The sequence below is a fragment of the Epargyreus clarus genome, unplaced genomic scaffold, assembly GCF_041222505.1.
Source record: "Epargyreus clarus isolate Ecla_fem2 unplaced genomic scaffold, WU_Ecla_fem_2.2 ptg000026l, whole genome shotgun sequence".
NCBI classification, from domain to species: Eukaryota; Metazoa; Arthropoda; class Insecta; order Lepidoptera; family Hesperiidae; genus Epargyreus; species Epargyreus clarus.
Genome location: NW_027332233.1, coordinates 5,670,504 through 5,683,942, shown reverse-complemented (window position 1 = coordinate 5,683,942; position 13,439 = coordinate 5,670,504). Strand labels below are relative to the sequence as shown.

At 35.6% G+C, this 13,439-nt stretch overlaps 1 protein-coding gene across 12 annotated transcripts in view; it reads left to right on the top strand.

Moving 5' to 3' along the window:
* Positions 1 to 13,439, top strand: part of CLIP-190 (Cytoplasmic linker protein 190) — a 71,661-nt gene that overhangs the window by 34,742 nt on the left and 23,480 nt on the right. For 6 of the 12 annotated variants that reach the window (XM_073088233.1, XM_073088236.1, XM_073088237.1 and 3 more), the window contains 2 exons: positions 11,147 to 11,209; positions 11,422 to 11,496. In XM_073088233.1, the coding sequence (XP_072944334.1) occupies positions 11,147 to 11,209; positions 11,422 to 11,496 (138 nt within the window). Of the gene's footprint in view, positions 1 to 9,772; positions 9,932 to 11,146; positions 11,210 to 11,421; positions 11,497 to 13,439 lie in introns of those variants that run through there. The other 6 variants (XM_073088238.1, XM_073088235.1, XM_073088242.1 and 3 more) reach the window with 3 other exon arrangements.

Here is a 13,439-nt window from a genome sequence, read left to right as displayed (position 1 = left end):
TCCACAAGGGATTTGCTTAAGCCCCTCTCATCTGAAAAATGCGGCGTTTCAAGCGTTAGGAACTATTCTCTATTTTTTTCTGTTTCGTCGTTTTGTATTTTCTCGCGTTCTTTGTCTTCGTCGGTGCTACGTGTTCGCGAAAGCATATACAGTCATATTTGCGTTTGTTTACCTTATCATTACGATTATTTATCATTCAATTAGTCGAAAAAAGATAACCTAAATTCTCGGTACATACTATCAGCGTTAACTAGAAATAAGAAAGTAAGGACAACATCGACGACATTTGTCAATTATTCGCTAACAGTTGTAGATGATATGGTTGTAGATAAAGAGTAACGAGGTATAATCGGACAGTGACAAGTGTACCTGGTTACGGTTTGAGACATTCCGTGCTAACTGTAAATTTTATGCAGCGGCTGAAGGGTCTCGTTCGTTGCTTAAGCTTCTTACTGCTGGTTACATTTATCATTGCCTCAGATAACAATCTGGGCGGTATTTCTGCAGGCGTGAGAAACAAAAGACAACTGTTAGTGTGCGCCACACTTCGTGACCGGATCGCGTCTAAACTGCCTTTGCCTCATTTATCTCCTCAATAATGTACCCATTACGTGAAATAGGCGTACAGGAGCCTAGGCTTATTCATGTGTTCCAATGTACGTCGTGATTGTTGCAATTTAGTACCTCATCGGGGTGTCTTCAAATGTTGCAATATAAGCATTCATTCATTGGTATCAATCACGTTCTATCACGCATTTACATTTAATTTCGTATGACCTATTTAACTAAATGCCCGATTTTTGGGTCAAGAAAATAAAACGCAATTCTATTACTAAAATTATTTTTGACTGCTCTTTATTGCATCATCACGCTGCACCGTTCGTAGTGAGTAGAGAGCTTAGCCGGTCAGTGTTCGCTTAACCATACCGCTTGCTCAACTGCTTCCGTTTACCTTCCTGAGAAATATTGGGTTAAGCGTATAAACCGTAAACGTAGCACATTACATCGTGGTGCTAACCTAATTGATTATAATTGGTTTTATTGCTCTTAAGCTTCATTTTGACCGTTTCAAAGTGTGTTAATATTGTCTTATCACTTTTACTATCTTTCTGGGTCAAATGTCATGTCACAGGTCAATTTCAACTTTATTTTTGATCATTGAATTGAAATTAAGATACTCGTCAGTATCAATGCCTACTCGAAGATATTTTGAAGAAAAAAATACCAAAACTTCTGGAGAGCATTGCGATAACAAATCAACTCGAAAATAATCCGGTCCTCTACTTACGGGCGTGCGACGATAAACAACATCGTCCTTAATCAATGGATCGAGAAATTTCATCACAAGTAGTGACATTATCGTCTTTCGCTATGGTATATTCTTCATTTTTATAAATGATCTCTCAACGTTATTTATTATCGCTCCGATATATTTGGCTCGAATCAAGTTTTACCTTTTCTAGAATAAATTTAGCAATTTTGAGGTTGTATTTTGTGTTGTTGTTTTATTTATTATTTTTTTCTTTTGATTTAGGTTATTTTTATTTTTTTTTGTCTCTCTCTATTATAGTATCTCATTTGTGTTGCAATTATCCGAATAAATGTTTCTTTCTTTCTTTCTTTCATTCTTTCTAAAATAATTTTAATAACAATGCTGCTTTGCTTCTAATTGTCTTTTGTGTGATCATGTCTATCAAAGAAATAGACTCCTCTTATTTTATGGAAGAAGATACAAATCCAATAGTGAAACAATTATGGATGAATCAAGAACGTTCATTCATCATATCTACAGGATATCCAATCTTGAACTCCCATCGATTGCTTTTCCTTTATGACTTTATAATTGTCGCATATATCACTCTTTTGTACCAATTAACACTATTAACGTGACAATTTGCAATTAGCATGCAAGGCGCGGCTTACAGCCGTCATTGTTAACGGGCCGCGACATATTCCTAACGATCAATTACTGTTATCCTTCGATCAATTATTGATTTATTATTAGTCTTAACTACAATATTGATTGGAGACAATATATATTAAAGATAATATTGAATAGTTTTCAATTATGAAGTTGCTGTTGATATTTTCTTTGGAACTTTCCAAGAAAATAAAAAAGATATCCGCCCTACAATTTTTCCAAGTTGATGAAAGCTAAAGAAAGCAGGCATGTTCTTTATCACAAATTTTGTTATCTGCGTAAGCTAAAGCCAATTAACATATCCCCTTCTTCTTCTCCTCGTAAATCCACCACCACCAACACCAACTCCGACCTGACTTGTATTTCAATTTGGAGTAAAACCTATGGATTGAAATTAAATGCTGCTAAATCTCAGGCCATTATCATAGGGAGTCCGCGTTTGGTTTCAAGAATCGACTGGCACCAGGTACCTCCAATAACACTGGATAACAACGTCATCCCTTACAGTAACGTGGTTAGAAATTTAGGTATCGTCATAGACCAGCATCTTTCGTGGACACCACAGATCACTGAAGTCAGCAAGAAGCTCTTTGCTGCAGTGGGCTCTCTTCGTAGATTGAAAAATGTGTTACCTATTCCCACTAAAATTACGCTTGCGCAGTCACTACTTTTACCTATACTTGACTATGCCGATGTGTGCTATCCTGACATTACTGAGGAGCAACTAAATAAGCTTGAGCGTCTTCAAAATTTATGTATACGGTTCATATTTGGGTTACGTAAATATGATCATGTTTCAGAATATCGTGCTAAGCTCAAGTGGCTCCCAATTCGCCTTCGCCGTAATGCTCACATTTTATCTCTTCTATATTGTGTACTATTTAATCCGACTTCTCCTCCATACCTCAAGCAGCGATTTCAGTTTCTCCATCTGTCCCATGACGATCCCTTCGCTCCACCGAAAACCATGCTCTCCTTACTCCATTCCACTCAACATCCTACTACAAGAAATCCTTCACAGTTTCAGCTATCCGTCTATGGAACTCTCTTCCTGTATCTATTCGCAATGCTCAATCCCTATGCTCCTTCAAAAATCTAGTAAAATGTCACTATCGTCAGCTCTAACTCTATCTCTGTTTCGTTTCTCTCCCATATGCTCTTGCTATGTGTAATTTTATTTCTTTGTTTGTTTTATCTGTCACAACTCTGTTAAATTAGCTCCTTTCTTTTAAATACGTATGTCTTTCATTTATTTGTTCCGAAATTTGTATTTTATTCCTTACAACTTATTTGCACCCTACCTCTTATTCTATTTCTTGTTACTTTAACTCCGCACCCTGTAGGTTGCCTGGAAGAGATCGCTGATTAGCGATAAGGTCGCCTATTGTATTTTTAAAATTATAATTTTTCCTTGTGTATATTTCTTTTATGGGTACAATAAAGCATATTATTATTATTATTATTATTATCTTTTAGACTCCTTTAGACTCGTAATCCTGTAGACTTCAGTTAGTAACCGTTAATGAGTGAGAAATCCATCTAATGGTAAAGACTCTTGGAATTCTATAATCTACTGCAAATAGAGCTGGAGTCCTATATTAAGTTTGCCAACTTGTAACTTTAGCACTACGTTGGAAATTCCTCGTGAAATTATCCTCGCATATCTGTCTCGGAATAACATGGAAACTTGTACCTGTGAACGTATTCGGACGAAAATTAGATTTACTAACTCTTTAAGCCGGTTGCAATTAGCATGCACGGTGCAATGCATACCCACTCATTACCAGCCGTCATTGTCCACGCTTGGCCGGGTGTCCGCCGTACACGGAGTCCGGCCCTTAGGGCGGCGATTATCGTTTGAATTATTCAAACGATCCGCCGATTACTGTTATCCGTCGGTGATTTAAAGCGCAATCAACCCCGTTTGATGGCTCAATTGAGTCATTTATTAGCATTGCCTTACAAATCAATAAACTGGTATGGATTTGCATTGCTATTTACTGCATAGATAAAGCTGGGTAAGTTAAGAGACAATTTGTCAAAATTGTCTGAATTTTCAATCAAATTTTTCAAGATAAGGACAATTCTATTATAGTCGTCACAATTTAATAGGCCCATTTTGACACATGCCATACTAATGTCATTAATGTCTTAAGCTAACTTTTTAGTAGGCAGCTTACGACCACGTGACGGCTAGAGCTTGCGGGTTCAAACCATTAGAAAGAAACCATAATCGATTAACTTTCAAATAATTAAAGCTTAGAATTACCAATAACTAATTATTTATCCCTTTTTCATCTTAACAACAATAAAATAATCAATACTATGTTTCTTAGTGAATGATAAAACGATAAAAAATATAGTTTACGAACGAGGCTTTATGTAATCTTCCAAACATGATTAAATTTTTAAATCACACTAGAATTTGGTTTGCTTTTCCTTTTTATTCAATATTTAGATGAATTAGAAAAATATTAAATAAATATTCTGTTTAAAAAATATTAAGTAATCTATACAATACGATGTAGATTTGTAATCGATTTGAAGTAAAAATAGTCTATTTTGCTTATCGATTTGTATGTCACATGCTTAGAGCCAAGCAATGGCATGTGTCAAAATGGGCCTATTAAATTGTGACGACTATAAGTGTACATAGATTCTTTTATTACTTTATTATACTTCGCTATCTAACCCATTCTAGGAAAAACTACGATTGTAACGAAGTCCAAGTTTGGCTTTATCTAGATGTATCTCATACTTTTGAAGATAAAACAGTTATTTTGATAGCAATACGCAACAATACGATAACAGATGCCACATGGATACAGTACTTACAATCATATGGGAAGTTAATCAATTAAATTGAAGCGTATCGAATGAAAAAAATACTCCATTGTTTGTTAATTAAAACATGAAATTTAATAGCGGCTGCTTTGTCGCAATAATTTAACGTATTTCATTACCAGTACCCGTCTTTCATACAAAACAATACATAATAAATTTTGCGATAACGAATACGTAATAAACAATCGCTCAAGTGCAACGGGCTCCACATATCTGTTACGGCCAGAGTTGCCACCCGTCCCAATTCTGTCGAGATAGTCCCGAATTCTATGATATCGTCCTGTCCCATTTTTATTGTGTCCCGATTTTTAGTAACTTGTGAGTTCTGACGCGCCATCTCTAAAGCGCACCGCAGAGACCGAGAGCAGTAATTAAATTCCTCATATCTCCTGATATCTTTCGAATGTCGGTAATAAGTACGAGTATGTCTTGTTCGGAATTCATAAATAAACATGAAAATTACGCGGAAATAATGACCCGTCACGATAAGGCATACGCATAGAAAAATAGTACGAGTATAATAAAAAATACACATAAATACAAAAGTAATTTATTTTCCTGCACTTATGAAATAAGTTGGTCCGAAATCATTGTCTCGATTATTTCCCAAAAGATGGTAACCCTGGTTACAACTATGGCGCAGTGGTCTTTTGGACTCCATATAATTCACGAACCACCATTTTTAGTAGAGAACGGTACATATACGGCGCGATCAGATCTTATTATCATTTGCCTGGGTATACAAATTATCGTTTATCTGTTTACACGACAATGCTTTATTATTATTATGGTTGGAACAGTATTGTCGGCACATGTGATATGAGTGACTCATACGTTTCTCGAGAAATTCTCTTATGTACATAATTGTTACATTCCTTTATTAAATTTCGACCGATTGTTGATAAGTTATATCTTGAATATAGTAGTGGTGAGTCATCTATTTACAATCGTGGAATAAATACGTATCAACATCGTCATCATCAACCCATTACTGTCCCACGGTTGTCTCCTCTTAGAATGAGAAAGATTAGGCCATAGTCCACCGCTCTGCCCATGTGCGAATTGGTAGACTTCACATACTTTCAAAACTTTACTTCATTTTTTTAAAGATTTCTCTGGTATGCAGGTTTCTTCACGATGTTTTCCTTCACCGTTTAAACAAGCAATAATTAATTTCTAAACCGCAGATAGCTTTGAAATATCAGAGGTGCGTGCATTGATTTGAACCTCGGACCCCTCGATCAAGAGCGCCGAGTTTGTTTAATCACTAGACTATCATTGCCTTTATAAATATGTATGTGTAACTACAACTGAGACCAGCGTTAGTTAGGATCGCGGTAGTCGCGACGCCGCCAACTCGGTCAAACTAATTATTTTCGTTCACTGTTACTGGATCACAGTGATTAATCTTTCTAACTACAACATCTGGAGAGTAATGATGCCGAACCTTTAACTGTGGCCTTATTGTTTTTATGAAAATATGACAGATCATAGAGTACAGAAAAAATATAGAACATAGGTACGTGGTAAGGGACAACCTCTTTTTTATAACGAGCATGCAGCCCGCCAGGTCGTACGTAAGTGGCTTCTACTATGGACATCTGTAATCAAGCCCAGATAGGATTAGATATTCCTACCTGAGGTCGGCCACAGATGTGACCCCTGAGGACTAATCTGCAACGCCTCGGAAAAGTATGTCCTCCCTTACCACACCCTTCAAAACGGAACACAGCAGGGCCTAACACTGCTGTTATGAGGCAGATATAGGTGTGGCGGTGCTGCGACCGGAGTCGAACCACAAAGGTTCCTACCACCTTGAATCTTCGCCTGCGACTAAGCTATAAACACTATTTAATTAAATTGACTCTTGATCTGACTGACTTCATTTCTCATTGCTTCCTACTCACTTATTAACGGGGTAAAGTCTTCTAATAAAGTCAAATTCACTTAACAACGTAATTGGCGTAGAGAATTGCATCTGGCCTGCAACATTGCCAGTTGCACCAATTGACGGCAACCACCGGCCGAGTTGAAAACGAACCGCGCAATTGTCCTTAATTGACTAATTAGTCTATCCATCGGACAAGAAAGTAGGATATAGTACGACGCATGATTAATCTTCACATGCTAATACTTAATTAAATTAGTCACTTAGGTCGCTTAAATATTTCAGGCCACAAATGATTATGATCATCCGTAATATCAGTGCTATATTAACTAAATAGTAACGGATTACACAAATACTACAGTGGTTGCTACGCTTTTTGAATTCCAATTTGAGTTGCGTTTCTTCCGAATAATGGAGGAGGATTGGAGCATACTCTGTCGCGACGTTTCAATCTGGATTGATAAAAAATAATTTCCACCCTCCGTCAGACATTTTCAAACTACTCATAAAGCCTTTGACATTAGACTCCGGCGACAACATTCGGAACGGACATGTGCTCTCCGCACCATTGAATAACTATAACAATTGCATAGCATAATGTAATCAAAATGCCCGTAAAGCCTTCGACAAGGTTTAACGACTTCAACGATAACAATAGGGATCGACGGCGCATCATGCCCTCTGAAGGACTGAATAATTACATATCACTATGCAAACGTAGCCAGGCTGTAATAACATAGTTACAACAAGTGTTATTACAACAACACTCGAAATTATCGCGCGTGTATATTGTACATATCAACTTGAACTTGACCAAATAAACAATGTCAAACTTAAAATCGACGGTCACGGTTGGTCGTCAAGCGCTCTCGTTAATAAAGCGAATAAATAATGGCCTTACCCGTATTGCAATTACATCATCCTTGCAAAACGACTCGAACACAATTATAGGAAGAGACGTATACGTAAATCGGTGTTATTCAACATAAATTATGATGACAGCTGTAAGCTGGTTTGTTCCGCTGCTGCGTATAGTATACGGCTAGGAATAGAGATTGAGTAATGATGTAACAGGGATATAATGTTCTTCACAAATATCTTCTTTTTTATCGGTATATTATTATTGTCATCAACTTATTGGACACGGGTTTCTGAGAATAAGATGGCTCAATCATTATCCGGTCGTGTATTTATATATTTCCGAGTGTTTGATTCGTTTAAGTTTAATTAAGGTCCAGTTGAGCCGCTTCAAGTTAAGTTATTGCGCGGCTACTTCTCTAGAACAAAACACCTTGCGAAACGGTGGTAGAATGTTTACCTTTAAAGAAATATGTATTTGTATATGGGTAAATTATGAAAAAATAAGATTTTATTTAAAATTGATGAATATATAAAATTACAATCGACATTCATGTTAGTTGATAGAGTATTAAATTAGTTGATTGGATAGAGTTGATTAAATAGTTGATTAGTTCAATAGTTAAAAAATATGTTTAAATAGTTTTTATTTATTTGACATTTAACCACACCGGTATTCTAAATATAGATATCGTTCACAGGCAGGAGAAATAATCAGGAACTAGAGTAGGTTACTCGCCCCCACTCGTGATATAAATTACCTATGCTGATGTCATTTATGCGATATTATTTTACCCGTCTGACACCTTTGTTAATCCGATATTTTAACAATATTATCAACATGCTTATCTGTCTGTTGTTGGCGTTTAGTTTTTGTCATCAAATTTTATTTTTTGTCGCTTTAACACAGTACCGTGGTATCGTTATGATTTATTATATAACGTACCATCAAGTCTGATTCACGAACTTGTCCTGAAAAGAATTCAGCGATGATAAATGCCTGTTTTAACATAACAATACGTCTCGTTATGCTACCGACGAGAAAAAAATGTGAGATGTCGTGTCAAATTAGTCCTTGTTGTAATAATTGCTTCAATTATGTCTTCATATTCTCAAAAATGTAAATGTCGTACACCGTACAAGGGGTTTTCGTAAACCATAATTACGTGCGGTTAACGACACGTAAGAATACGTTAACGAATCGTATTTGTTAATGAACACCTTGAACTGCAACTACTTGACACACTGTCAATTTGGCAGTTGACTTGCAAAATTGTTTTAATTAAAAAATTGACGCAGTTGGTAGATGATCTAAGAATATGATAAACGATCTAAACTAACAATGTCGTATGATGTTATGGTGCGAATACATGATACAAAACGAGCGGGTAAATATAGATATACACGTATTGTATATGTCTAGGCAATACAATTGTACCTGTGAAACGCAAAAGATTGACGCTCACACCATTATAAAGTAATGTTCATGACTGTAATTTATCGACATCTTCTTGACCTATGATATTTGTGTGCGAAGAGACATAAAAAGCGTGTTCACGTAACAATGCTTTAATGATAGCGACACAACTGTTCGTGAACAATATTCGATAAACCTATCGTGAAAGTACTTGAAATTGTGTATTATCATACTCGATGTAATATGCATAACTGCAGCTTCATGAATGACGGTGCAAGTTGGGCGACGATGTGAACGCGAACTTAAACTTCCGCGACTTACCTGCTAAGTAGATTTAAATTTCGACGACTAATTCAGTTTGCTTCAACATTTCCAGGTTACATTTCGATTTGATTGTTAAAAAGTAAGTATAGAATGGTTGCTTACTTAGTAGCTTTATTCATAATTCACTTCAAGTTTACCGGTTTTCATTAAGTGAGTCCAGTTTCGGACATGAATGGATTGTAACTTACAGTAAGCTAAAGTCTTCTGGGTAGGTTTAGAGACGACATCAAATGAATATTTGAATCTCACATACTCCTGGTGCTGATTATTTCTTGTATAGTGCAATTTTTTCTCTCAATCTTGTTGAATTGCAGCGTAGTTTTATTTTTATTTTAATGTTGGAATGAATGATGTCAAAATTCCGTCATTAATGATAACAGTCTTGCACCTTCCGAGCTCACACGCTTATGAGTGAGACAAATTAAGTGCAATGCATAATGCATACTGAACCAATAACTTTCTTCCGCGTTACTTGGCTGCCGGTGGGCGGGCAGGGAGCGTACCCGATGAGCCTTTACATCATAGTTGCCCACGCGCGGCGACAAGGCCGGTCCGCTGCGCAGTTGTCGCTATGATTAATCGGGCCCCGGCGATCAGTGCCGGACACACGCCACCGACAACGCCTGCTTCTGACATAACTTGGTCTACTTTTACAACTTGGTCAGCTTTTCCAGTTCATGTGAGTGTAACTTAATTTTAGGCATTGTCAAAGTACTTTATGAGATTAAAAAAGTTAACATATTTGAAACATTGTCATAATGTGTAACAATTTGAAGGGTGTTTTGTGTGTTAGTCTCTTGATAACTCACGCGACGCTACGTTATTTACATATTAATTACATAATTATGTCACGTAGTCGATAGACTAGAAGTATATTTTAATTTCCCCCATTCATTTTTTAATTTTGTCTACCTTTTTATTCACCGAAAGAAATTACAGATATGTCTTTTCAACATATTCGTATAAATCTTATATATGAAATTCTCGTGTCACAATGTTAGTTACCGTACTCCTCCGAAACGGCTTTACCGATTTTCACCAAATTTTATATGCATATTCAGTAGGTCTGAGAATCTGCTACTATCTATTTTTCATACCTCTAAGTGTTAAGGGTTAGTCACCCTTAACATTTTTAGATTTATATGGCAACACAACGTTAGCCGGGTTAGCTGGTATTACAATATAATAGGTACATAGCTTCATTAATCCACTTTATGAATATTGTATTTATTTAGAATTTGATTTTAATCGTAAATAATTAATTTGAATAAGTTGAATTTTGATAACATTCTGGGCATAACGGGTTTTCCACAAAAAAAAGGTCTTGATAACTTTTTCATATGATCGTAGACTTTCCGTAGCCGGATCTTAGACTATATTTATCTTGGTAGGTACATTAAAGCGCAGAAACCTACTTAGACATACCTGACCAATTATTTATTATTAGTCCACGTTCCACTGACACCGTATATATAAATAACTTTGATTATTGATTACTCACTTTATCAGCGTAGTGCAATCAACAAGAAAACATAAGACCATTTAATCCATTGTTATTGTTATCGTACACTGGAACTGTGAACGTAATCTTCAAATCACTAATAATAGAGCTATGCATCAACTGTCTTTGAGTGTTATTACGCTTTTTGTGTATTTTCAGTAGGCGTTTCACACGCTTATGATTTTATCAAACACATCTGAATTGCATACAACCTTCTCGATGTCACGAAACATGTTATCTTGTTCAATTTGCCTCCATTCGTTGTAACGACTTTACTGTGTACTGTGTTCGATTATCACTCGTTTTACATTCTCGTGTAATGCATACCTACTCGTTTTTGTAAGCATGTCTTTTTATTTGTTTGCTTTATGTGTATTTATTTTGTTGTCGTAGACGGCAGTTCCTCGGACACACTGAGAAAGCTGAGCGACGACTCGTCAAGAAAACATTTATCAGGTAAGTTTCATCTTCTACGTTAGCAAAAAAGGAGCGAAACATTGTTTATTTTCCTTTGCATGTATGTAAACTGTGCGCGAGCATGAATGTGCTTTTCGTACGACTACTCGCACATACCATTGCACTCGGCATTGTCTTGTATATACCTAGTAATAATGTCAGTAATGTTTTCACCTTTTCACCCCCGTATCATGCTTCTGCACGTGGAGCAGATTTGATCGAGGCGGAGGAAGACGAAGTCAGCAGCAGCCTTCCTGACCGGCGCAGATCGTTCCGCAAGGCATCTAGTAAGTCACGCACCATCTTCATACGCATGTTAAGAAAATAAGTTATAAAACAATCAATGTACGAACACGTTTAGTATTATATGAATTTAAATAGTACTTTAATGTAAGTCCGTAATGGGCACATAAGGGTGGAGGAATGCTTACTAGGCTTTGTAAAGTAACAGCATCGCATGCTCTGGCACAATAAGGTGATGGAATGAAATGCATTTGCATACTTAACTGGCCACTACTCGTATATACGGTGCCTTACAAGACATATAATGGTACAGGATCCCTAGTATAGTTTTCATCATTTATTACTAACAAGCTGATTTTTCGTGAGTAGCTTCGTTTCGATAAGACGCCCAACATTTTTCCTTACAGCAATGTTGGTAAATGGTAGCTTGATGGGGCAGCAAGGATAAAATATGTTGACCGGACGAATTCTAAAAATTTATTACTAACCAAATTTTTCTTTGTTAATTATCAAGATAATTATTTAAATAACGTGAAAAAATATTTGTCCTACAAAATATAAGGTTTTTATTAAGGCGTCCCCCCTCTCCAACATGTATCATAAACAAGGTCATGAAAAATAATTACTAACCAGCTGATTTTTTTTTTATTGGCTGTCTACCATTTACATAGTCTACCATGCACATTGTCCTACAAATTGCATGGTATGTCATCTCGGACCTACGCTGAAAAGATGTTAATTCCGCAGGATTATTTTTTTTATTAGTAACTGTAGGACAAAGGTATCACGTGATAGGATAATATAATTTTTATCTAAATAAAACAATGTCCTACAAAAAAAAGGGTAACTTTTATTAATCCTACAAGATTTGTAATTTAACTATAATATAATATAAATAAACTATAAAACTGGCGGACTGGAATAACGTACTTCGCAATTTGTAGGACAATGTGGGTAGTAAGCTGTGTAAATGTTAGACAGCTAATAAAAAAAAAATCAGCTGGTTAGTAATTATTTTTCATGACCTTGTTTATGATACATGTTGGAGACGGGGGACGCCTTAAAAAAAACCTTATATTTTGTAGGACAAATATTTTTTCACGTTATTTAGATAATTGTCTCGATAATTAATAAAAAAAAATTCGGTTAGTAATATTTTTTTTTGATTCGTCAAATCAACATATTTCATCCCTATTATTTTAGTTATAAACCACAATCGAGAACTTTCGTACGAGAATTTGTTGGGCGTCTCATTGAAACGAAGCTATTCTGGAACACTCAGCTTGATACTAATTATTTTTACATTAAGTATTAGTACTACAACTTTTAAGTGTAGGTCCGAGATGACATACCATGTAATTTGTAGGACAATGTGCATGGTAGACTATGTAAATGGTAGACAGCCAATAAAAAAAAAATCAGCTGGTTAGTAATTATTTTTCATGACCTTGTTTATGATACATGTTGGAGAGGGGGGACGCCTTAATAAAAACCTTATATTTTGTAGGACAAATATTTTTTCACGTTATTTAAATAATTATCTTGATAATTAACAAAGAAAAATTTGGTTACTAATAAATTTTTAGAATTCGTCCGGTCAACATATTTAATCCTTGCTGCCCCATCAAGCTACCATTTACCAACATTGCTGTAAGGAAAAATGTTGGGCGTCTTGTCGAAACGAAGCTACTCACGAAAAATCAGCTTGTTATTAATAAATGATTAAAACTATACTAGGGATCCTGTACTATAACTACAGTAACAAATCGTTTACCTAATAGGTAAAATTATTTATTACAACAACTATAAAACTATTAAAATACGCATGTAATAAAATTAAAACCGTACGATTGAATGCATCTAATGACCTAATAAAAATAAAATGTATTAAAGTACCTAAATCGTAAACTTGAAACTAACCTATTTACTTTGAAATGTGCTATAATAAAAATGATTTATGTAAATATCAGTCTTTAAGTTTGGCGCT